The sequence below is a fragment of the Chenopodium quinoa genome, unplaced genomic scaffold, assembly GCF_001683475.1.
Source record: "Chenopodium quinoa cultivar QQ74 unplaced genomic scaffold, ASM168347v1, whole genome shotgun sequence".
Classification (NCBI taxonomy): Eukaryota; Viridiplantae; Streptophyta; class Magnoliopsida; order Caryophyllales; family Amaranthaceae; genus Chenopodium; species Chenopodium quinoa.
This window is the reverse complement of record NW_018743144.1, coordinates 2283130-2309781: the sequence shown is the minus strand read 5'-3', so window position 1 is coordinate 2309781 and position 26652 is coordinate 2283130. Positions and strand designations below refer to the sequence as shown.

Below are 26652 nucleotides of genomic sequence, written 5' to 3'. Positions count from 1 at the left end.
TCGCTAGTTTGGCATTGTTTAGGATGTCTAGTGTTCTCCATTTGAAGCTCAAGCATGGAGAAGTGCAAGTTCCTAAAGTTCTTGAGCTGTGCATTCAAGCCGTGGGGGCATGATTTCTAGTCTTGAACCCGCAAACATGGAGTTTAGAAACTGCAAGGTCCCGTGTTTATCAAGAGCATTAAGTGGAACGCACGAGGAGCATCGGAATAATAGGGAAGATGGCTGCCATGTTACTAGGCGCGGGCGCGCGCGGCTGTGGCGCGGCCGGGCGGCTTGGTGGCTCGGTCGCGCCTCTCTCGGGAGCGAGCGTGCTTCTCTCGGGCGCGGGCGCACCTGTTCAGGTCCCTGTTCCGTACCCAATTTTTTGTGGCCGCTCTCTGTCTTGTAGTTGGCCGCGCTTGTTCGGGTTTATTTGAGGACGATCTAACTAATTTCTCTTAGTTAGTTTTACTATATATAGATTTTCTTTCTATTTTTAGAGAGAGTTGAATTTTTAAAAAATTAGAACAAAATTAGGTTAGATTTTTAGAGAGAGAAACTCTAGTTTGTAGAGAGAGAAGTTCTTGATTGATGATTGAAGATTGTTGATTCCAAGTGTTTTTATCCATTGAATTGAAGCAAGTTTGTAAGGATTACTTTACTTTAATGCAATCTTAGTTTTGATCTCAATTTCGTTGTTAATTGTTCAAGTTGATTTATTTTTGTATTGGTACATTTTTTATTAATATGATGAAGATGAATTTGTTGCTTAGTTTATTTTTGATGATGATTTCCATTAATAGTGAGTAATTTTCTTGCTAGGGAAATGGTGAAGCAGATATGAGTAATTGATATATGCTAATTGGGGGAAATTGATGGAGTTGATGTTCTGATTAAATTGGTTGATTGATTATGTGCATGTGTGTGTTTAATTTAGGAGTGATCAACCTAAGTTTCTCATACTAGATTGCATTATAGGTTCACATTTATACGGAAAATTGATTTGTGGCTTACATTTGTCGATTGAGTAGGTTTGCAAGTTTCCTAGTTAGAGTCTCTCGTAGTTGGCGCTAGTTTAACCTCTAGGATATTAGTCTACCATATTCTCTTGATTGCTTAATCGATTTCCCCTCGCAATACTTGACTTAGTCATCTCTAATCCCAATTAGTTGAATTAATTACGATTTTATGTGTATCCATACCCTAGTACATGATAAGTTTGATTTTCATTTTGATTGTTTGATTGGTAGAATAGACAAACCTTACCTCATTGCTTCGAAATAGCTTAACTTTGACTTTAGCATTCACCTCCCATTCCTAGTGGTTCAACCCTCGACTTACTCTATGCTTGGTATAGGGGTGTGTTGAGAGATTATAAATTGTGTTTCAACCAAGGGTAGATTAGTTTTCAACGACCTAGTCTCGCCCTAGATCATCCACCACCATAGCACCACCCCTATTTCTTGCCGCCACTCCCACCCCTACCGCCTAAAGTACCCCCACCTCAAAAATCCCCTTTCTCCAGACCAATCCTCCTCAAAAAGGAACTAAAAAACCCTTCTCCACCCCCTTCTGTCCCCAAAAACCCACTCTAGCCACTCAAATCACGCAACTCACCCCCATCCACACAAACCACTTACCTCAGGCAATTCACTTGTAACACCCTAGAAATTCCTTTCTTTTAATATACCTATTTTTCCCTGTGTAAAGCTTTAAATAGGAATATCTAAGATATTACCGCCACCATGAAAATGGCTAAGGCAACTATCAAAGACACACATCGGAAGACTAATTTCAAAACCATTCAAAACTAGTCAACTTTAAAAGTCAACCAACAAAAGTAAACTCAAACCAAAGTCAAACAAAGTAAATTAAAATCAAGCTACAAGTTGCAACCACTGAAGGTCCTTATTAAAATTAACTTCAAAACTTTGCGTTAGTCTCATGAATAATAATATCATAAATAATTAAAGCATTAAACACATCATATACTTATGGAAACTAGCTTGATTCGCTCTTCACTCATGTCGATTCATGAATATGCTTGATCACCTGAAAAGCTTCTCTCTACTTGTTTCTACTACTCTACATTAAAATTGGGTCATCATAGGGCCAAGGTAAAGACAAAGCCGACAATCACACAAAACACACAATCAACAAAGCTAAGTACATAAGCGTAATTAACACACTAACATGCATTTACCTATCAACACACAACTTACCTTGTTGCACTTGTTTTTCAATCATAAAATATTCAACAAAACTTCTCAACTAGATAAATACATAATTTTTTTAGCATTGACTAAGCATCAAACGTGTTTTCCCACTAACCTCCCCCAATAAATTGAGGTTACTAACACTGGAACTATCCGTGCCAACACCAATAACTAGTCGTAAGTTGTGGAATTCCTGCGTATAATAATAATAAAAGGAATGTACATCGTCCTATACTCCAATAGAAGTTATGGTTAAATATAAAACCCCATAACCCCCCATATGTTCATACTCAAGGTATATACGTTCCAAGAGTTTTGGTGCGTAATCTCTTTCACTTTACGTTATTTACACAAGCTAAGATATGCTTGCCATGCGTGCATAAAATAAGAAATACATATATAACACTTATTATTTGGATATCAAGAGTTGAAATTGTTTAGAGATAATGTACATATTTAGAGATAATGTAATAATAAAATTATAAAATCAAAACCATGAATACAAACATCATCAAGAGTATCATGAGATGTATTTCCTACTATATATACAATTTTGATGATCAGTCGTTGTCTTTAATTACGCTTAGCTTGGTCTCTGATATGAAGACGAAAAAGTTAATTAATTTCTTAGATGATTATGACAATGGAAGCTATGTATGCATGTATAGTTTAAATGATAATATCTAATAATTAGGGTTGTGGCAAATGAGGCAGGAGGACTTCTTTGAAAACAACATATTTTGTAAACACACCACATCTACCTCGAATATCTCATTTGCTAACAAAAACTTTGGTTGTTTCTTGTAAGGTCTCTCTCGATAGTGTAACGTATAATTGTCCATGGCTGAAAACATGTTGGGAAGATGTATACCAACATGAGGAATGGTTTTCCCCTGCGATTTATTTATGGTCAAAGTAAAACACAATTTGATAAGAAATTGTTTTTTGATCATTTCAAATGGAAAATTCACATCTTCTGCCATTTTTAAAGGAATACGTGGAATGAATACTCTGTCCCTTTGTGACTTCGGGTCAAAATTTCAGCATCAATCACATGATCCCTTAACCGATAGCATAATAACCTTGTCCTATTACACAATCCGCTACTTGTGTCAATATTTTTTAGAAGCATGATTGGTGAACCAACTTTCAACCTTAGAATACGTGGTGGCAAACCACCAAAGGATAATGAATTCAAGAACTCTTGCTCATAGAGATTTTGACGATCTTATGGAACGGAGTCACATGAGTAGTAGATTTTTCCTTCTCCGACACACTCTTTAAGTAACTTCTCATTCACCATGTCAACTTTGTCATTTGTTGAAGTTATTATAGCTCTTTGTACCATGTATGAAACATCACCCAAGAGCTCAGTTAGGTTTGGGAATATTTGATGGATTAGATTATCAACTGAAAAATTTGATCACCATTTCCTACACATATTGAAGCTGGTAACTTTATCATGTCTTCAACTGTAGGCTCACATCCATCGCCAACTCTTAAAAAAACCGATGCAAATTGTGGATCATGTATTGATCTCATATTTTGAGTGAGATGGAGTAGCTGAACATGTCTCCATAGTGTTGACCTGACCAAACACGCATCTATAGTTTGAGCCTTTGATCCTTTTTGGTATAACAGGTAAAATTTGTCTAAAATCTCCATTAAACAATATGAACTTGCTGCCAAATGGAACATCAACCCCTATTATATCTCTTAAACTACAATCAATTGCTTTATATGCATGTCAATGAGTCATTGTTGCTTCATCCCATACTATGACAGCAGCATACTTGACCAATTGCGCCTTTACATCTTGTTTACTAAACTTCCAAGTTGACGAGGCATGCACCGTAACCGGAATACCAAGAGTTTTATAAGCGGCTTTTCCTCGATGCAATAGTGTGGTAGCAATACATGAGCTGCCTACTGGTAATCCAAATTTCCCTCTAAGCTTGACTATTGTAAGTATGGCTCGATATAGATAAGTCATACCTGTCCCACCTAGACCATCTATAAAGAAAATTCGACCATTATCTGCATCAATAGCTTCCATCATGATATCAAATTATGACCGTTGGTTGTTATTAAGATGTTCAACACAATGCACATCTTCAAGGGGCACTGATGCTAATAATTCATCATGTATGGCTCTAGCTACTTCTGTGTTCCATCCAATCGCATGTTTATCATAGGAAAGTCGAAGTCATTGACACTCTTTCCTAATTGTTTTAACATGCGATTTATGTCCTAGAGAACTGAATCACGTACCAGTTCTAGATTTGTTGAAGTTGAATATAAGTAGTCTTCAGCCATGTAATGATAAAATTCATCCCATAGAGATCGAACCCAAGTTGGTTGACAATTAACCAACAACGTGACAAATAATCTTCTTAATGATGATGGCGTTTTAGAGTTTGATGCTTCATGCAAACTATCACAAATACTTGCATCATTCTCCATAAGACCTACACTACTACAAAAATGATCAAAGAGACCATAAGCAAGAGAACCAATAATAAAATATGTGGTCTATTGGTTTCAAGAGACCCAATATTTCAAATAAATGGTCTCTTAGGTACTATCTTAAGAGATAGAATTCTACTAGAGACCATTTATTAGAAATAAGTGGTCTCTTGTTTTTTTTTTTTTTATTCAATAAAATAAAGGGAGAGACCACTTCTCTTAGACAAATTGTCTCACTTTTAATTTGTTTAATTTATTAAAAAACGAGAGAACAAATCTCTTATATACATGGTCTCTACTTTTATTTATTTATATAGTTAAAACACTTGTATAAATGGTCTCTTGTTTTTTTTTTTTTTTTTTTTTTAAAAATAAAAAATAAAAAATAAAAAAAAATAAAATCGTATTACACGGATTGCCAATGTGTAAAACCATTGATCCCCTTATTCTTCTCTCTTCCCTTATTCTTGTCCTCTTTAATCCGCTGCTCCCCACCCCCTTTCTCAGCTCTCCTCTTTGTTCTCTCTTCTACCATTTTTCCTCATATCATTTCCCTTCTCCTTCTTTTTCCATCATCCTCCCTCGATCTGATTTCCCCTTTTTTTTCTTTCACCTCTATTACTTTGTCGTACCCACTTTACATCTCTTCCTCTATAGTACACACATTATCTATCTTCCTTATTTTTCATGATTAAAACAACAAAGTTTTTTGCGATTAAACCCAGCAAAAACTACAAGTCACTAGAAGCAAATTTTCATCCACCATCAAACCGTCAATTTGTGCAAGCCGCAACCTGAATGGCGCCACCACACACATCAATCAATAACGACTCGCAACCTCCATTTAGCTATAGAACATAATAAATCAAAGCAATTCATTGCATTTAAAATGTTCAAGCGAACCTCGACAATGTTTGCCCTCGTAAAAAGTCGGTGACGTTAAACGAATTTGAACGTTTCAAAGTTTAGGCGAACTCACCCATTCACGGATGAGCCTTGTTCAAGTTTAATGGAATCGTGCGGCCAAGATTAAAGCGCAGAAAGAATTAATGGTTGCGATTGAAAGATGGTGATGGCTTGTTGAGGTGTGATGTATAGGGGATTAAAGCCCTATGAGAGCAGCTGAATTGCGAGGAGAATAAGGGTTCTAAATTTGATATTATTTTGGAATTTCTTATTTTTTTTCCCTTTTTTTAATATTGATTGTAGCGTTAATTAGTATATTTCTATTATGGGTTTATATATATTTTGCAATAATGAGTATATTTTCGTTATGAGTTTTGTATAAGCAATTTGTATTTCCGTTGTAATTGTTACAGATGAATTGTATTATTTTGTAATTAAAATTATACGTAAATTAAAAATACAAAAAAAAAATTTCAAAAAAAATAAATGAAAAAAGACCGTTTATTTGAAATATATGGTCTTACTTATTTAGAAATTGAGACCACTTATTAAAAATAGGTTGTCTCACTTTTTTAAAAATTGAGACCACCTATTTTAAATAGGTGGTCTTAATTTTTGAAAAATTCAGACCAACTATTTTTAATATGTGGTATCTGGTTTAAAAACAAGAGACCACTTTTGATGAAGTGGTCTCTTAGGCCAAAGACACCTCTTAGTTAGAGACCGCACCTAAAATGGTCTCTTAAGCTATTTTGAGATGGTCTCTTTGGATAATTTTGTAGTAGTGCTAGTTTTTCAGCTGCTTCTCTAAAATTTGAATAAACAATTCCATTCACAGTTTTTATATTCTCAAATGATTCGGGGCCTTTAACATGATCCAACAATAAACGCATGAAAATTTTTTCTCTTTCCATTGGTGAGGTTGTGTAGATCCTATCTATACTCTTTGTGCACTCCTCCTTTTTCTCCGTGTTTTTTGTAGCTGTTAGCCATTGATAACGTTGAGGAAATTCTCTATATAGGTATGTTCTCGCCTCCAGATCACAGGCATTCATCTTGAATAACTCTGTGATCATCGTTCGAGAGTTTTGTGGCATTTGAAGGATGTCTTCAATAGATTGATTTGTATTGAATCTAACCATTTTCCTATCTTCCAAATGTAATTGTAAACGATCAACAGATAGGCACATTAGAGTAATGGGAAACTGATATATCCTCCATGGTGCTTCAGGTGCACATACCAACCTAGCACCCACATATTTTTTAATCTCATTGTATTCAGCCCCTGCTCAAACTTCCATTGAAACGCGATTTACACCCTTATGCACGTACTTGTACAAATATTTGACACTCTTGATGCTACTACAGGTGTCTACATTGATATGAAAATCATATTTTAGTAGCAACCATGAATTAGATGGAACAACCCAACCATTATCAACGAAGGTTGCACTATTCTCATGTAAAGCACTGGCGGATGATCACCACGACGACGATAAATATGATATGATTTCTTACCTTGGATTGTGCTTGCTACAAAGGGTTTAGGAAATTTACGTCTACAAACCCCATTTTCCATGCAAGAAGAATTTTGACTAACTTCACCACACGGATTATGGATTATATGCTTCAAAACAACATTGTATAATCGTGGTTCCTCGTCTCTATTAGGTATCCGGGCTCTCACAAATGTGTCATACTCATCCGAGGATTTTTGTTTGTCTTTTTCATCCAAAATGAGCAGCGTGTGAACATGTGGCAAGCCTCTTTTTTGAAACTTAATGACATAGACATAGGCAATAACTTTCTCGAGAGCGCCTTTTTCTACAACGTCCGTCTTAAATTCCTCAAATTTTGCATGGAATATTTTGGTGATTAAGTCGAGACGATCTTGTGTTGTTTGATCGGGCAATAAATCGTCTACAATTTCTTTCCACGATGGGTTGCATGTCATTGTCAAAAATAGGTCTAGTTTTCGATAATGAGTAACTAACGTCGTTGTATTTTGAAATATTTAATTCATGTCTCTTGGACACCCCACAAATGAAGAAGGTAGAATGGTTGATTTTCGAGCATTTACTATAGTCACAATGTAGTGCTAATTATATATGTACATAATAATAATAGTAGAGTTAAAATTAAATGCAAACAACATACTATAGAAATGAACTTGGATTGAGTTCTCTTACATCTTAACAATATTCAAGTCCTTGATACAATTCAGCTCTAATTGTATCTTGATTATCTCGAATCCACCTTAGTTTATTTGCCTCAATTTTTACAAACATGTCAATAATGAATTGTTGAAATAAATGTCTTTCCATTAAGATGATGGATATGGCATACTGTCGTACATATAATCAATTAAATTCCATTAAAATTTGAAAAAAGAATATATATCCGTGTGTGTGTGTTAATCTGAGAGGGGAGTGTACATGATGAGTGTAATTTATGACACTCATTTGATCCTTTTAGGATGAAATTAATGATATTTTATAGCTCTTTACATTATTTTTTCCTTAGTTATACTCTTTATTTCCATAGTTTGCATTTTCTTAGTTGATTTTCTATTTTCATGCATTTATTGGTTTTTCTGTTCTTTTTCCCTTTTATTTGTTTGTTTTCTTTAATTTTAGAAGTTAAGGTCGTTATCTAATGATTCCCGAGACCCCTTTCCGAGTGTGGCATTGATTAGGATGCCTAGTGTTCTCTATTTGAAGCTCAAGCATGGAGAAGTGCAAGTTTCATTTGACTATAGGATGTGCATTCAAGTCGTAGGGGCATGAATTCTCGTGTTGAACCCACCATCGTGGTGATTTTGATCTTCCATGTCCCGTGTTTATCAAGAGAATCGAGGGGAGCGCACGAGGAGCATCAAAGTGAGACTGAAGGAGGGCTGCCCTGTTCTAAGGCACTCGCGGCTATGGCGTGGCCGCGCGGACTGGTTACGCGGGCGCGCCTCCTGATCTCCCTGTTCCGTACCCATTTTTGCGCGGCCGCACTCTTTCTTGAAGATGGTCGCGCCTGTACGGGTCTATTTTGGACGATCTAACTAATTTCCCTTTTTTAGTTTTACTATATATAGACTTTCCTTCTATTTTTAGAGAGAGAATTCAATTAGAGAAAATTGGAGATAGTTTTAGAGAGAGAAACTTTAGGTTGTAGAGAGAGAAGTTCGTAGTTGATGATTGATGATTCTAAGTACAATTTCTATTGATTTCACCAAAGTTTGTAACGATTTATTTTACTTTAATGCAATCTTTAGCTTTTGATTTCAATTGTTTTGTTGATTGTTCAAGTTTGAATGATTTGTGATTGATGTAGTTTGATTAATATGATGATGATGAATTTATTGTTTAGCTTAGTATTGATCTTGATTTCCATGGATTGTGAGTAGTTTACTTTCTAGGGTGATGGTGAAGCATATATGAGTAATGGATTAATGCTAATTGGGGGAAATTGATGGAGTTGATGTTGGGATTAAATTGGTTAATTAATTTTGTGCATGTGTGTGATTAATTGAAGAGTAGTTAACTTTGATTGGTTCACTAGATTGCATTGTAAGTTCACATTGATACGGACAATTGATTTGTGGCTTGCATTTGTTGATTGAGTTGGTTTGTGAAGTTCCTAGATAGAGTCTCTCATAGTTGACGCTAGTTTAACGTCTAGGAGAATAGCTTATCATACTCTTTTGATTGCATTATTGATTTTTCCTCGCAATACTCGACTTAGTCTATTCCAATATCAATTTCTTGTATCCATTGCAATTATATGTGGATCCTAAACCATAGTGTTTGACATATTTGAATTCATCAAGTTTATTTAGTTTCCTTATAATACACACACCTCTATTTCACCCTTTTTCGAAATAACTTAACTCTAGCAATACTAACCATCTCCCATTCCTAGTGGTTCGACCCTTGACTTACTTTTATACTAGTTATAAGGGTGTGTTGAGTGATATAAATTTTGTTTGGCTTAGGGAAGATTAGTCCAACGACCTAGTCTCAACTCCTCATCAAAATGGCGTCGTTGCCGAGGAATGGCGTAGTTGTTTGCTATTATTAATGAGTCTATTTCACCTTATCCCAAAAATACAAAAAGATTTTTCTCTTTTAGGCTACATTTGTAGCCATGCTACTAATACTTTCCTCATGTCTAAAAAGAAATTAAATAAACCACAAAATAAATAAAACTATAAAAGTGAAAAGAAAAAGAACAAAAAAAAATAAATTCAATGCAAATAAAATACAAAAATAAACTAGAAACCAATAAAATAAATAAATTAAACTAACACATACTAAAACTAAGAAATAAATTAGAAACTTTATTAAAAAGAAAACAAGAGAATAAAAGGGAAAATAAGATAAAATAAACACAAAAAAGAACCTACACATTATAACTAAGACTGACATAAATGTCATTTATCGAATTCCCCCAACCAAAACCTTTGCTCGTCCTAGAGCAAAGCTAGAGCTAAAGAGAACAAGATGAAATTATTGAAAACAAAATAGAAGAAAAGAGAAAGAATGTACACTAACTCACTGTCTTAGGAATCACCGTTTTTTTTAGCTACAACAAGCCCTTAAAACCCCAAAGTTGCCTATGAGGACGAGTGAGGTCTCGTAAGGGTTTCCTAAGAGTTTAACCCATAACTCTAGCAATACACAACATTCAAGTTAAAGGTGAAATTAAGAAAACTCAAGTTTTGATATTTAAAACCAAACACAAACGACGGGCTAAGTGCACAATAATACAATACTTTCTAGTCATTAAAGGTAGCCAAGTAAAAGAATAGCTAAGGTTGGTACACACATAAAAGCATGCAAAGGGTAGAGAACTTAGAGTGACTTACACTCTTCCTTAACTCCAAATAAACTTCCGCGTCCTCACTAGTTTTGCATCCACTTTTAAGGTGATATCTCAAGATTCCTCGAAGGAACCGAAAGAAATAAACAAAGAAATTTTTTTTGGCTACCCGACATCTTGGCATCGATAGCTCGCTAAATAGGCTTGGTTTGATTACCCTCCACCGGTAATAACTAAATCTCACTAAGGTCAAAAGGTCTTTAAAAAAAATGGTTGAAACATTTAGGCTTCTAACAATGGATCACAAAGTAACTCCTCCCTCAAGCTTATCCTCTTTCAACCAAACAACAAATATTTTTGTATTTTTTCACTTTTTTTTTCTTCCTTTTTTTCATTTCTTTTTATTCTTTGCTCTTGCCTTGGCTTTCTCTCTCTTTTTTTTTTTCTCATTTGCTCTAACTATTCATCATAATAAAGATAATCACAAGTACAAAAATTTGAGTTTCTCACTTCTTTTTCATTTTTTTTCTCACTTTCATTAACCAAACATACAAAAGAAATCCAACAATGCTTCACAAAAACTAATAAAGCTGAAAATAAAGCAAAGGTCGTTGGTTTGTAGTGTGGTTATGCCAAAGAAGGGAAAAAGGCTCAAATTGGGTTACTAAATGAGCAAATGCAAAAGAAAAATGAAAGAATAGAAAATAATAAAACAAAACAAAAATCCTAATTGCAGTCTCGATCTCGGGTAGAATCAAGCCAAATCCTCGACATGAGCTAGTGTAGACACCCATTTGTGTCTCCCGAAAACCAAACCTAGTGATGAGTTTCATGTCGAATCATAATCGAATGAAGTGAAAGTGTGAAAAGTCTCACTACTACATTTTTTATCAAATGCCATGGTGAGAAAAGATCTAATGCAACGGCAATTTCAATTCCGTCACTTTAGATAAGCTATTGCAACAACTTATACTGATATCCAGCTAATGCAAGGGCTAATGCAACGAATTTAATGTGCCGTGGCGTTAGATAGGCTAATGCAACGACAATTAAGCCTAATACCACGGTACAAAAGCTATATAATGATATAATCTGGCGCTTAAAGTTGTAGGGTTTGTCCGCCTCACCATTTCCCTGAAAATTTTGAAAGACCGCCCAATCTAAGAAAAAACAAAACTAACAAAAAAAAAAAAAAAGTAAAAAACAAAAAACAAAACCAATTCCTGCTCATTATACTGATAGATGAGAATGATAAATACGAAGGAATGGCGGCTAAAGGTTTTTTTATATTATTATTCCCAATTGCTTCATATAATTACTTAATCTTCTCCATTTTCATAATTATTTCCAATTTCCAATTGTTCTTGAATCTCTACTTAATAGCTCCAAAAATTAACCTTAAGTTGTTTGATTTTTTGCAGTTAATTTTTAACTGCGACGATAAGGCGATGTGGCGATGAAGAAAGACCCCTTCAATCTTCTGATGCTCTGAATTCCATGTTGCTGGCTAAAAGTCCTTTCTCGCTGCATTCATTTCTATGTTGCGGAATTTACATTGTCGTCTCGCCAACCCACAATTTGTAAGTTGAGAAATCGTCCAATTTACAAATTATGCGTATATAATCTCAATTTCGTATTTTATCTCTTCTTATCGTTTGTTGTTATTGTTCTTTGTTTTTATGTTACTGTTTTGTGGAGGTTTAATTTCTAAGTTCCAGTTTAATTTTCTGGGTTTTTTTTTCAGTTTAGTATGAATAATTAGAGTTGCCATGAACGGAAATTGTTAATTTGTAGCTGGTGATGACGATTTTGAGAATTTTTGGCTATAATTGATTGTATTTATTCAGATATTAGACAATTTGGGGGTTTTGGGTAACCGCTAGAAAAAGAAAAATAGAATGGGTTCATCCTATTTAATTTTATGGATATTAAAATATAATGGGTTTATATTGTATAATTTTGATTATTTGAGTTTAATTAGTGTTTAGGAAAACATAATCAACATGGGATTTTTCAATTCCCAATTTTTGGGATTGCTAAATTTTAGTTTTGTGCTTTTTGTTTGATGATGGAGTTAAGGCCATTTGAGTCGATGCAATTAGCTAAATAACAAAGATTATTCCAGTATTTAATGCTTAATTTAAGTAGTTGCAATGGGCTAAATAACAGTATTGAATTTCTTTTGGAAATTATTGCATATTCTGTATGTGAAAGTTAACTTCCCTGTCAGCAAGGTTGTATCCCCTTCTTTCCTCTATATTCTTTTTGTTAATGTTGTTTTGAGGATCTTTAACTTAATTTCTTATTTTTTTTTAATTAATTAGTTTAATCACTATAGTTCTAAATACAATAGTTTTCATTAGTTATGACTGTATGTCCAGTCAAGTGTTCGTGCAGAGTATGTAAAAATAGAGGTACATACTTGTGTTCATTGCCATTGTTGTGGCAAATGTATGAGTTTCTCAGTCGTAGGTCTAGTATATTTTGAACTTCTGTGTGCTTATGTAAATTTTTTACTTTTTTGAGCTCCTTAGTAAAGTATTAGAGTTTGCCTTGTTGTGCATTCATTGAGTAATGGTGGAAACCTGTTGTGGATGTTTGCTCTTAATCCATGTCACCGTACTTGGCTGCTGAAACACCCCTATTAGAATTGTATAAACTTATTTGTGCTAAACTAGTAGAATTGTAGTTCCCACTATAGAATGATAGCTTGGTTTATTTTTATTATAAAAATGAATGCTTGAGAATACAAGTTTTATTAAGTTTAACTTTTTGCTCAATTAGCTCGGTTCTCCACAGATATCCATCTTCCTTAAATTTAAAGCTGGAGCAAATTTACACGAAATTCACGTTGTACAAGTGTGACTGTATGATGCTTGATAATAAATGAAATTGTCATATATTAACCAAATTGTATGCATAGACTATACCTCATTACCACCATTTTTGAATGAGATGCCCTTCGTATTTTATGCTTTGTCACTTCGTTTGGGCCATTGATGTTAGTAGTTTTCTAAATATTTTAGCAGATTTTGTTATGGTTAATTAATCTTTGCAAACTCCTCTTTTTCTAAATACATAACTTAATTTTACATGTATATTCTTGTGAGCTACAAATTTTAATTGTAATGTTGGTATTTAGTACTAGAACTAGAACTAGAACTCTAGAACAAGGTCAGTGTAACATTTTGTACTACAAAACAGCAAGGTTTGTGAATTTTTTCATAATTATCCATAACTTTATTGAAAGTTGACAAGCCAGACATTTATTTATGAAATTTTAAGAACTATTAGTCATATTTTTCCTTTCTTTCTCCCTAATCCTCTATTTATACATACTAAATGGTCAAAACAATTGCTTGGTGTACGTGGAGTTTTTCCTCTCATATCAAGCACTAAAGCTATAAAAATTTCAACTTAAACTTAGTAACTCTTGCCACATATGCTTCGTATATATGTTATTTTTTATCTAGCCCAACGCAGGGGTTGTCATTGCAGAGCCAATGTTAAAGCTCGTTTTTCATCACAGCAAAACCATGGGACTGCTGATATTTAAGATAGACCTTAACCATTTCTATTTTGCAGGTTCTTTGTACCCCTATAACCCCAAAATCTTTGTGATTTCTCTCTGAAAAATTATCATTCTAGAATCCGATTGTTTTTTTCCTTTTTTGAATATCTCTAATTAGTTCAATTATTTAATTGAACTTTGCTAAAGTTCATAATATTGAATTGAGTTAAAATTTCAGTTTGTGAATTTTTTAAATAAGATTGGGCTTCACTCTGATAAGTCATTATCTCCTTATTCATTGCATTTACTTGTATCAATGAATAAATGGGAAATATTATGCCTTTAGTTTATGCTTATGCTTAGGGATTTTGTTTTGCTAATTTGGGTTTTGTTTCCTATTAATTTATGCAAAAAAAGAACAATAACATATGTTTTGGCTTATTGTTAGATAAAAAATTGAGGTGAATTTGGAGTACCAGCACCAAGCATGGGTGATTTCAATTTTTGTTGTTGCTGCTCCTCCTGGCCTGCTCGCTCCTGTACAGTGTTGCGGATATTGCCACTGCTGCCCCTGTATATTATTGTTGTTGTCTCTAATTGTTGATCGATTCAAGATGATGGCAAATTTTCCCGACATTAAAACCTTGGTTTTTGCGGTATATGGTAGTCTAAACAGATTGAAAATGTTTTTAGGAAACATTGATTAGCTATGATTTTTTTTTCTAGGTTAATTAGTGTTATTCGATTTTGTAATTTTCCTTAAAGGACAAGAATGTACAAACTTTATTTTAAGTTATACAAATATAAATTCTAATTTATTTTTTTAAAAAAAATTCAGATTTTAATTATATTATTATTATTATTATTACATTATTATTGGCATTAGTTATATGCATTGCGTGGCATTAGATGTAGAGAACCGTGACATTAGGTATTGAAAACCGTGGCATTAGGTGTTATAGCTAATGCCACGGCAATAATGTTGTCGTTGCATCAGATATTGATCTAACGCAACGGATCATCGATACCGTGGCATTAGGTGTCATACGCCGTTGCATTTGACCTACTGCAACGCCAGCAGATGCCACGGTACATGGCCGTTGCATTAGGCCTAATGTCACGGATTTTGACGCCTAATGCAACGGATTTGGGGGTTGCAATAGGTAAAAATGTAGTAGCGTCTAGTGTTGCGGATAGCTTTTAATTCTTTTCTTTCTCTTTGTTTTTGAAAACATATTTTAAGAAAACAGCCAATCTAGTTTGGTTTGGTCCATGGCAAGGATCCAATAATAGTGTAGTTGGGTCAGGTTCGAAAAGAGCTTTCCAACGATATATTATAAGCCTAATTCCGATGAATAATGAGGAAGTTATGGCCAAATTACTAAACTGGGCCCGCTTTGATATTTATGTGCGACCCAATGATCTAGAGGAGGGCCTAATATTGATTTATTATTCCTCATGCAATTAGAATTGATTTTAGTCTTCTAGATTCTTCTAGAAGGTTCTTTCATTCCTAATTTAATTAGCATTCATAAATTGAATTTGTTTGAGTTTTTAGAGTATTAATCAGAATAAAAGAAGTGTTTTTAAGGAAAATATGATTTTTCCCTTCTGTACGGCCAAATTTTATCAAAATTAAGAAAACGTGTGAAACTAATTATTAGCGCCTAACGACAGCATTAGTGCCTGGCGTTAGGGCTTGGCGTCTGGTGCTAGCCTTAGTGTCTGGCGCTAATGCTCATCGTCTGGCGCCAGTAGTGTTTTATTCTTTTCGAAACTCTGATTTGTTTTTCTATCCGTCCGACTGATTTTCTCTATAAATAGCCTCATAAAACCTCCGTTTTGAATCATCAACAACAATCAACTCTCATCAAGAAATTCTTGATTCTCTTTCTCTTTCTAAGCTTAGCTTTTTACAAGCACAATTCCTCATACATTAGCACTAGACACACCTAGCCAAATTCGAAGTTGCCTTCGCCCTAGACGTGAAAGGTTTCATATTTTTGAGGGTTTGGTCCCAAATTTCTATTTCAAATATTTAATATAATTGTTTGTTTATTATTTTCCTTGAAGTTACTAACGTGAATATTTTGTTATTAGAAAGAGATACGAGACATCCAAGTAAGTGCTTTAATTGATTTATTGATATTATGATATAGAAATCATGTCTAGGTACTTTATTTTAACATGAACATGATTATTTTTATTATGATTATAATATTATAATGATGATTATTATTATTAATTTTTTATTATTATTATGTCGCTTGATATATATTTATTGTTATTGCTTAATCACACCTTTTATGCATGTTTAAATGAATTTTGGTACTTGTAATCACGCTTAATAAGATAATTAATAATCTTGTTAGGGTTAATTTGATTATAATTCAAATGATCGCCAATAATAGTATATTTGTGCATTAATATTCAACCGACATAGATAAACATGTTTAGGGTTAATCCTATTGATTGCATGTTAGTCAGAAAGCGCACATGAATACGATCAGAATAAAGTAGAGGCCTATTATTAGGACATGTTCAATCTCTTTTAGGTTGGATTTGTACATCCCTGAACTACCAGTCATGGTTCCAGATCTATTGGAGTTAACGATATCTTGAATCGTTAAGGGGTGTAACCTTCACCTTGTGAACGGTTTAGAAGTTCCTAAAACTTGTTGGCGACTTTTTTGCTCTATCTTCTTTCCCTTTGGACGCCACCGTACTTTAGTGTATGATCACAGTGGGGTTCAAGCTAGGGATAACGCTTGAAATGTTCCCTACAGCTAGCAATGCCAAGGATCGAAATGCCACACATGCAAGAAATGTAGAAGGCTGGAACAATATAGACACATCCTCTCAAGAATGACGGTAGTGGAATAGCAAAAGTCACCATTAAAGCTTCATCTAGCTAGAGAGCGACAACCACCTTACCACAAACCAAATGAGCTAAAGTCACATAGCCCTTAAGTTCTACTACCTTGGCAATGTTATATGTGTGAACCAACCTCGACATCCAAGTGCATGAAAACCTCTAACAACTAGGAAGGAGAGTATTCTAGGTGCTAAAGCCCAAATATGTCCAAGTTTGAAACAAAACATTTTGAAACCTTACCATGAATGCCATGGAAAGACACTATACATACACGTATTCACAAAAACTAACAATACTCATGAATGCATATACAATTGTGCAAGATGAAAGCATGATCAATCAAAGCTACATATACCAAAAGTCAACTCAATAAGGCACTCATGGCCATCCAAACATAGAAAAACCTAATAACAGACTTTGGCAAGTATGGGAGAAATAAATAAAGAAATCAAGAGACTATGGATTAAGAAACCACCAAGAGATATAGATAACCCCCCAAGCTAGCGAATAGCTACTCCCCAAAGCTAGAAGAGAGCATTGTCCTTAATGCTCAAAATAAAGGCACAAAGGGTGGAAGGCAGGGGAAGAAAGAAACCACAACTACACACCAAATCATATTCATTCAATCCACATGCATATAAGAAAGAAAATCAAAGATAAGGGAAGGAGGAAAAAGTAAACCAAATGTGAGGTGGGTGTTAAAGCCCGCAAATAAGCACATTGTCCACATTTTCATCTAATTCCTCGTCTTTGTGCTTTTCCAATTCCAAGCAATCATTGGTGTGGTTCTTCACAAGGTTCTCAATAAAAAATTCTTGCACATGAGTATATGCATCAAGCACCTATACACATAGACAAGGAAATAAACAAAAATAAGAAACAATAAAAAAAGAAAAGAAATAAAGCATTAAAACACGAGTTACTTCCCGAGAAAGGCTTTCTTAATGTCCAAGCATGACCAATCTAGTAAATCACCCGACAAGGAACACAAAAGATTGTCATATGCACCGGAAAACATATCAAGAAATAGAGCATATGCGATGCTCATATGACAAGCAAGAATAAAGTACAAGAAGACTTTATGCTTAAGAAAAGGAGGAAAAGAAAAACTAAAACAATCAAAAGAAAAATCAAGAAAATAAGAATTAAAAGTAGAAGAAGAAAGAGAAAGATAGGGTGCAAACTCTCCTCACAGAAATCTTTATGGTTGACATAGTAACTCTTTTCCTCATCAACAACGAAAGAGTTGGGGGCATTGAAAGCATGAATAGGAAGAGGATCCCTAAGAGGCTCTTTGAGAAAAGAAGGGAGGAACATAGGATAGTAGGGGATATGGTTAAACCTTTGGGAGAAAGGTGTATGACAAAAGGAAAAGGGGTAGATACTCTCTCACCACAAGGTCTCACATCACAAATGAGGGAATGGAAATCAATCATGGAATCTTCAAATGAAGAACCCTCACGGTCTATATCTCCCCTCAAGCTCAAAAACTCCAAAGGATTCAACCTGAACCTCATCTTCACAACCTTGAACAACATCTCCCATAAATTTCTCAAAGCATACCATCTCAAAATCAAGAGTAAATGGGGGAAAATTTCTCTCAAACTCATCTCTTTCTAATGAAGCCTTATCAATGTACTCACTTAAAAGGTTACGAGCTTTCGTTTAAAACTCAAGAAATATTTTGGCCATAATCTCAAATAAGTCCAAATCATCATGGATAGACGAGTCAAAAGCTTGCTCATTGGAACCATCTAGGGGATTATGGGGCACACCTTTAGAATCCATACAAAAATCGGATGCAATATGAGAAAGAACATGCACTTCATCATCATTAGAATTTACCTCATTAGATGGAGCTATAAAGGGAGGGGAGTTGAAATCATGCATTACATGATCAATATGGGGTGCACCAAGCACATCATGGGAATTCATATTAGACAAATCATGACAATTAACATCAACATTAAAAGCATGAGAATCCCGAATATAAGTCTCGTGATTGGCCCTCTACCAATCATAATTATCCCTTGCTAACCATGAATAGAAATCCCAAGCTTCATCTGAAGATATAGTTTGGAATGCACCATTTAACATATTGTCAACCACTCCTCTAAAATACTCATTTAATCCCAAATTATTGATTTCATAATAATCACCCTTGGTAAAAACTTTAACACCGTCTAGGAAATCCTCAAGTCTATTGAAATATACCCAAAACGGTTCATTATCAAATTGAGGAATAGAAATATAAGCCATTTTTTCAGCAACGCAAAATAAAACAAAACAAAAATAACAAAAACAAATCAAAAGAAAATTATACACAATGGATTAGTCTCAATAAGATAACACAACGGTTATGGAAGCTGTTCCTTGGCGACGGCGCCAATTTGACAAGGGAAATAAACGCGTCATCAAATGCCTATCCCTAGATCAAATACAAATTATACAACCTAAATAAATCTAATACGAGTATAAGGCAAGCATAAGGGTCGAACCACAGGGAACAAATAAACACCACCAAATATTATAAACAACTAAGCTAGTCCAGAAAAGGAGGTAAGTAAACTAAATCTAATAACGCTAAGACAAGAAATAAAACACTAAGGGGAATTGTTTAGGAATAACAATCACTCAAGCATAGAAAAGGCATAGAAGTTGAATTAATCATGAATTAAACATGCTCGAAATTAGTAAGGTCCAATCTAGCCAGCTTTAGGGGTTCATTGGCTTCTCCTAACATATCCTATATGCTTCTACATTAGAACCATATACTAGTAGGTGCTATCAAATAACAATCGATACAAATGAATCTGTCTAGGTCCGCTATCGCATCTTCTAACAATTATTCACTCCCAATCAACTAACAACACGCATTTTGCAAGCAGATTGAAGAATATCAAGCATATAAAGACTTTAATAACAAATAAAACAATTCCAAAACCCTAGAACATGCTCAAGATCAAACTACACCACAACCATTCCCTTAATGGGGAAACTACTCACTAATCATGATAATAACAAGATTAATTAACAAATAACCAAGAGTCAACATGATTAACAAGAAACACTAACAACTAAAACAATAATAATCAAAAGAAATCAAATAAAATAGAGGAGAGAGAGTCAGAGATTCTCATTGATCGAAGATGAAAGTCTACAAACAAGATGATCAATCTTCTTCTCGAAAATCCAAGCTCAACAACGGTGAAACCCACACTTTCTCTCTCTATACTACTCTAATCCTAAGCTAAACCTAGATAGAGAAGCTCTCCTAAAAGTAATTAAGAAAATAGAATAAATCATTTTTTCCTCTTACCCCAAAAATGGTATTTATACAAAGCTAGGAAAATAGACTAGTAAAAAAAGGGAAATAAAATATGTAAATTAAAAAAAAGGAGAATAAAATAAATAAAAGAAAAATAAATAAACAAAAATAAAAACAAAAATAAATAAAAATAAAAAAAACCCAAAAGTCCCACCCAAAAAAACCAAACCTCCTATTATCTTCTTTTCGAATTGGCTGCTCTAAAAATGGGGGAATAATCCCCTACTTCCCATTTCACCAAATTCCATCATCAATCATTACCGAAGAATCACCACCGTTAATCCACATCGTCCGCAATCAAGCATCAATCAAGGCCGTTTGATTTTCATTAAAATCACGTGTGAAGCTCGTGATTGAACCTACATTTGCGCGCCTGCGAAGATGTCGCGCATTGGTCGCGCATAGCTTACTGCCTACAATCTGAATTTGGACTCCATTTGTGCGCCTTCCGACAGGGCTGCGCGCCCGCGAACAATCCTAATCAAATTGGGGCTGAATTGAGGTTCGATTGTGATTGCTCGGAGAGGGAATTGTTGAAAAGTGGTGGCTGAAATTCGCTGCTTTGCGTGGAAGTAAATGGTGGCTGGAGATTGAGGGTGAGATATTGTGCAGGTGGTGTGTTTGGGTGTCTAAAGTGGAGATGCGGGATGCTCTTGTTTTTAGTGGTGTTGCGAGTGCGACAACGGCTAAAGGAAGCAACGACATTGTGTGGTGGCGAATTGTGGTTTTCTGCAATGAAAAGAGTGGGTGCCATTTGGATTGATTGTTTGGGTGCCGCCAAAATTTGTTCTCTTAATAATACCATCCGTACCCTTCTTGCACACTCTTCCATGCCACCTTCTTTTTGGCATCATGCTCTTCAAATGACCACTTATCTCCATAATATTCTTCCCACAAAAATTCTTGCCTACGATTCACCAACATCTATCCTATTTCAACAAAACCCCTCCTACTCTTACTTAAGGGTTTTTGGATGTCTTTGTTACCCTCTCTTTCCCTCTCCCACCATCAACAAACTCCAACCCCGTTCCACACCTTGTGTTTTCTTAGGTTACCCTCCTAATCATCGTGGCTATAAGTGCTATGACATGTCAACTCAAAAAATCTTCATATCTCGTCATGTGATTTTTGACGAAACACAATTCCCTTTTGCCAAAATTCACACCCCCTCACATACGGACTATGACTTCCTTGATGATGGTCTTTCCCCTTTTCTAGTCCAACAAATGCAACATCAGCCCAACACTCCTACAAAGGCCCACGTGCCTCCCCCCTCTCTCTTCTCGGCCCAACAAAATTTAGCCCACAATCCTCTTACTTTCGGTTCACCAAACCGCCCAACCCCTTCTCCTTCTATGGGCTCTCCATCCTCACGGCCCAGTCTAGCTCACCCCACCCCATCCCATTTTGGGTCTTTACCTCTCTCCACTCCTCTCAGCCCAACTAATCAGGCCCACCCTGCTCCCCCACCAACTAATTCGGCCCACACTCAGTTGGGTCGGCGTCCAAGCAAGCCCCCCTCCCCTTTGGCTGTACGGACCAGGAGCTCTCATGGGATTTATAAACCAAAAAATATTTTTGATCTAAATTGTCAGACTACTCCTTCCCCTTTACCAAAAAATCCCATTGCTGCCCTTTCTGACCCGAATTGGAAAATGCCATGATGGTTGAATTCGATGCTCTTATTAAAACTAAGACATGGGAGTTGGTGCCCCGACCACCGAATGTTAATGTTATTCCTTGCATGTGGCTTTATAAACATAAAAAGGATGCTAATGGTGTTTTTGAGAGGCACAAAGCCCGTCTTGTGGTTAATGGCAGGAATCAACAGGTGGGGGTCGATTGTGATTAAACTTTTAGCCCGGTGGTCAAACCGGCGACGATTCGGACGGTTCTTAGCATTGCTCTTTCTAAGTCCTGGCCCATTCATCAAATGGACGTTAAAAATGCTTTCTTGAATGGTGATATTTCTGAAACTGTCTACATGCATCAACCACCGGGCCTCCGTGACAAAAACAAACCGGGTCATGTTTGCCTTCTTAAGAGGGCCCTTTATGGGCTCAAACAAGCTCCTCGGGCTTGGTACCACCGCTTTGCCTCCTATGTTGCTACAATTGGCTTCTCTCATAGTAAATCTGATAACTCTCTCTTCATTTACTCTCATGGCAAGGATTTGGCATACATTCTCCTCTTTGTCGACGATATTGTTCTCACCTCCTCTTCCGATGATCTCCGACTTTCTATTATGGCCCGTTTGTGCTCCGAATTTTCTATGACTGATCTCGGGCCCTTAAGCTCCTTCCTCGGTATCTCGGTGTCTCGACATTCGGGTGGTATGTTTTTGTCCCAAAAATCTTATGTCGAGGACATTATAGCTCGGGCTAATATGTCTTCATGTAAACCATCGGCAACACCGGTAGACACCAAGGCAAAATTAAGCTCCTCATCCGGCCCTCCCACCGACGACCCGACTCTATACCGGAGTCTTGCCGGAGCGCTTCAGTACTTGACTTTCACCCGCCCGGATATCTCATACGCAGTTCAACAAATCCGCCTATACATGCACGACCCTAGGAAAGAACACATGGCTGCCATTCGCCGCATCTTACGGTATATTCAAGGCACTCTCTCCTACGGGCTGCACCTTTACGCCTCACCTACAACCGACCTTATTTCTTACTCGGACGCGGACTGGGGTGGGTGCCTAGATACGCGCCGATCAACCTCTGGTTATTGCGTCTATCTCGGGGAAAATTTAATCTCATGGTCTGCAAAACGGTAGCCCACTCTCTCCAAGTCAAGTGCGGAAGCCGAATACCGTGGTGTTGCTAATGTCGTCGCCGAATCTTGTTGGCTTCGTAATCTCCTTCTCGAGCTTCACTGTCCTTTTAAGAAAGCCACAATTGTTTATTTTGACAATGTTAGTGCCGTTTATCTTTCGGGCAACCCGGTTCAACATCAAAGAACAAAGCACATCGAGATGGACATCCACTTTGTGCGTGAAAAGGTTGCTCTTGGTCAAGTTTGTGTTCTCCATGTTCCCTCACGATATAAAATTGCGGACATCTTCACCAAACGTCTTCCGCAACTCCTCTTCGAAGACTTTCAAAACAGTCTTAGCATTCGTGAATCTCCCGCTTCGACTACGGGGCTATATTAGACTATGTAAATACTTTTGTATTTTCTAGATGTGTATTCTCTAGGTTCACTCCCCTTTTACCCTTTATATTTATTATGTTTATGTTCACACCCCTTAATCATAGCTTAGTGTTTTGTGTAATCTTTGTATTTATACACTTTCCAATAATGGAATACAAAAAGGGGGATTATTTCCTATAGCTAGTGGTTCTGTAGCTCGGTGGTCAGGTGGTGATTGGAGGTATGTAGCTGCGATGGTTAGGGCTGCAGGGCGAAGCTGGGTTGGTGTTGTTCGAATTGGAGTAGGGGAGTAAGGAATTGAGTGGTTGCGGTTTGGTAGTGATTGATGGGAGGTGGAGATGCGGTTGGAGGTTGATTGATGCGGTGGTGATTGGTGGTTGGAATTGCAGGCCAGGTGTGAATTGGTGGACTAATTTGGTTGTGGTGGCAGGGAGTAACGGAGTTTGGTGTGAGTGGGGCAGCTGGGGAGTTGGTTTAGGTGTTTGGCGAATGACAATTGACACGAACCCGGAAACCGAACTCACTTAACTTGAAACCCGAACACCTACACACAAAACCGGGGAAAGGAATTGATAAACATAAAATAAAATAAATAAATTGGAAATAAAAAATTAAAGAAAATAAAAGAAATAACACTAAACTAATAAAAATTAAATAAAACTATACAAGTAAAGAAAATCAAATAAAATAAGAAATAAACCACAAACTAAATAAAACTATGAAAGTGACAAGGAAAAGAACGAAAAGAAATCTAAAGGAAATAAAATACAAAAATAAACTACAAACTAATTAAATAAAGAAATTACACTGACACATACTAAAACTAAGAAATAAACTAGAAACTTTATTAAAAAGAAAACAAGAGAATAAAAGGGAAAAAAAGATAAAATAAACACTAAAAAGAACCTAAAACTATCACTAAGAGTGACATAAATGTCACTCATCACTTCTTCACAAGCACAAACTCTTCCCTCCCAATTTAAGGGGAGAGGTACATCTTCTTACTCTAACCCTCTTTTCGCTTCTTGTTGAATGATTAGAGAATGTTTTGTTTGCGATTTATGTGGAATGAATGATCACGATGCTTCTTATTGCCCCAATGTTCCTTGTCATGGATGTGATGAATATGATGGAAATGAGAATGAGCATGTGAATTATGTTGATAATAACGATTTTGACCTAGATTTAATGTTGAAAAGAATGTTGGGAATAGGAATTATCACAACCATGGGAGATATGATAGTTAAAACCAAAATAGTGGTTATAGGAACCAAGTAACCCAAGGGTTTCGTGGTAACCATAAAAACTATGGTTATAATGATCAAAGTCACAGCCAAGGATATGGGGATCATAACAAAGGTTATGGTAACCATAATCGAAATTTCGGCCAAAATCATGGTAGGGGTAATTGGAGTAATCAAAGTAGGGGAAATTTTCAAAACGATGTTCAAAGAGGTTCCCCACACGAAGCCTTATCTAAGAACTCACTTAAAAGGTTACGGGCTTTCGTTTAAAACTCATGAAATATTTGTGCCATAATATCAAATAAGTGCAAATCATATGGATAGACGAGTCAAAAGCTTGCTCATTTGAATCATCTAGGGGACTATGGGGCACACCTTTAGAATTCATACAAAAATCGGATGCTATATGAGAAAGAACATGCACTACATGGTCAATATGGGGTACATAAAGCACATCATGGGAATTCATATTAGACAAATCATCACAATTAGCATCAACATTAAAAGCATGAGAATCCCGAATATAAGTCTCGTGATTGGCCCTCTCCCAATCATAATTATCCCTAGCTAACCAAGAATAGAAATCCCAAGCTTCATCCGAAGATATAGTTTGGAATCCACAATTTAACATATTGTCAACCAGTCCTCTAAAATGCTCATTTAATCCCAAATTAATGATTTCATAATAATCACCCTTGGTAAAAACTTCAACACCGTCTAGGAAATCCTCAAGTCTATTGAAATATACCGAAAACGGTTCATTATCAAATTGATGAATAGAAATATAAGCCAATTTTTTAGCAACGCAAAATAAAACAAAACAAAAAAAAAACAAATCAAAAGAAAAATTATATACAATGGATTAGTCTCAATAAGATAACACAACAGTTATGTAAGCTGTTCCCCGGTAATGGCGCCAAATAAACGCGTCGTCAAATGCCTATCCCTAGATCAAATACAATTTATACAACCTAAATAAATCTAATACGAGTATAACGCAAGCATAGGGGTCGAACCACAGGGAACGAATAAACACCACCAAATATTATAAACAACTAAGCTAGTCCGGAATAGGAGGTAAGTAAACAAAATCTAAAAACGCTAAGACAAGAAATACAACACTAAGGGGAATGGTTTAGGAATAGTAATCACTCAAGCATAGAAAAGGCATAAAAGTTGAATTAATCATTAACTAAACATTCTTGAAATTCAAAGTAAGGTCCAATCTAGCCACCTTTTGGAGTTCATTGGCTTCTCCTAACATAGCCTATATGTTTCTAGATTAGAACCATATACTAGGAGGTGCTATCAAATAACGATCGTTACAAATTAATCTGTCTACGTCCGCTATCGCATCTTCTAACAATTATTCACTCCCAATCAACTAACAACATGCATTTTTCAAGAAGGTTGAAGAAATATCAAGCATGTAAAGACTTTAATCACAAATAAAACAATTCCAAAAACCTAGAATATGCTCAAGATCAAACTACACCACAACATCCCCTAAATGGGGAAACTACTCACTAATCATGATAATAACAAGATTAATTAACAAATAACCAAGAGTAAACATGATTAACAAGAAACACTAACAACTAAAACAATAATAATCAAAAGAAAGCAAATAAAATACAGGAGAGAGGGTTAGAGATTCTCATTTATTGAAGATGAAAGTCTACAAACAATATGATCAATCTTCTTCTCGAAAATCCAAGCTCAATAATGGTGAAACCCACACTTTCTCTCTCTAAACTACTCTAATTCTAAGCTAAACCTAGAGAGAGAAACTCTCCTAAAAGTAATTAAGAAAATAGAATAAATCATTTTTTTATCTAACCCAAAAAATGGGTATTTATACAAAGCTAGGAAAATAGACTAGTAAAAAAAGGGAAATAAAATAAGTAAACTAAAAAAAAGGAGAATAACATAATTCAAAGAAAACTTAATAAAGAAAAATAAAAACAAAAATAAATAAAAATAATAAAACCCAAAAGTCCCACCCAAAAAAATCAGACCTCCTATTCTCTTATTTTCGAATTGGTTGCTCTAAAAATGGGGGAATAATCCCCTATTTTCCATTTCACCAAATTCCATCATCAATCATCAACGAAGATCCACCACCGTTAATCCACATCGTTCGCAATCAAGCATCA

General features: G+C 35.6%; 1 protein-coding gene and 1 long non-coding RNA gene across 2 annotated transcripts; one reads left to right on the top strand and one right to left on the bottom strand.

Moving 5' to 3' along the window:
- Positions 1-3942: 3942 nt before the first annotated feature.
- LOC110732129 lies at positions 3943-4251 on the bottom strand. Its single transcript, XM_021912047.1, has one exon. It carries the CDS (start codon positions 4249-4251, stop codon positions 3943-3945), a length of 309 nt encoding a protein of 102 aa, XP_021767739.1.
- A 7053-nt stretch (positions 4252-11304) lies between these two features.
- On the top strand, positions 11305-14683 carry LOC110732158. Its single transcript, XR_002513451.1, has 3 exons — positions 11305-11657; positions 11801-11959; positions 14339-14683. It is a non-coding gene; the product is annotated as an uncharacterized LOC110732158 (long non-coding RNA).
- Positions 14684-26652: the final 11969 nt, after the last annotated feature.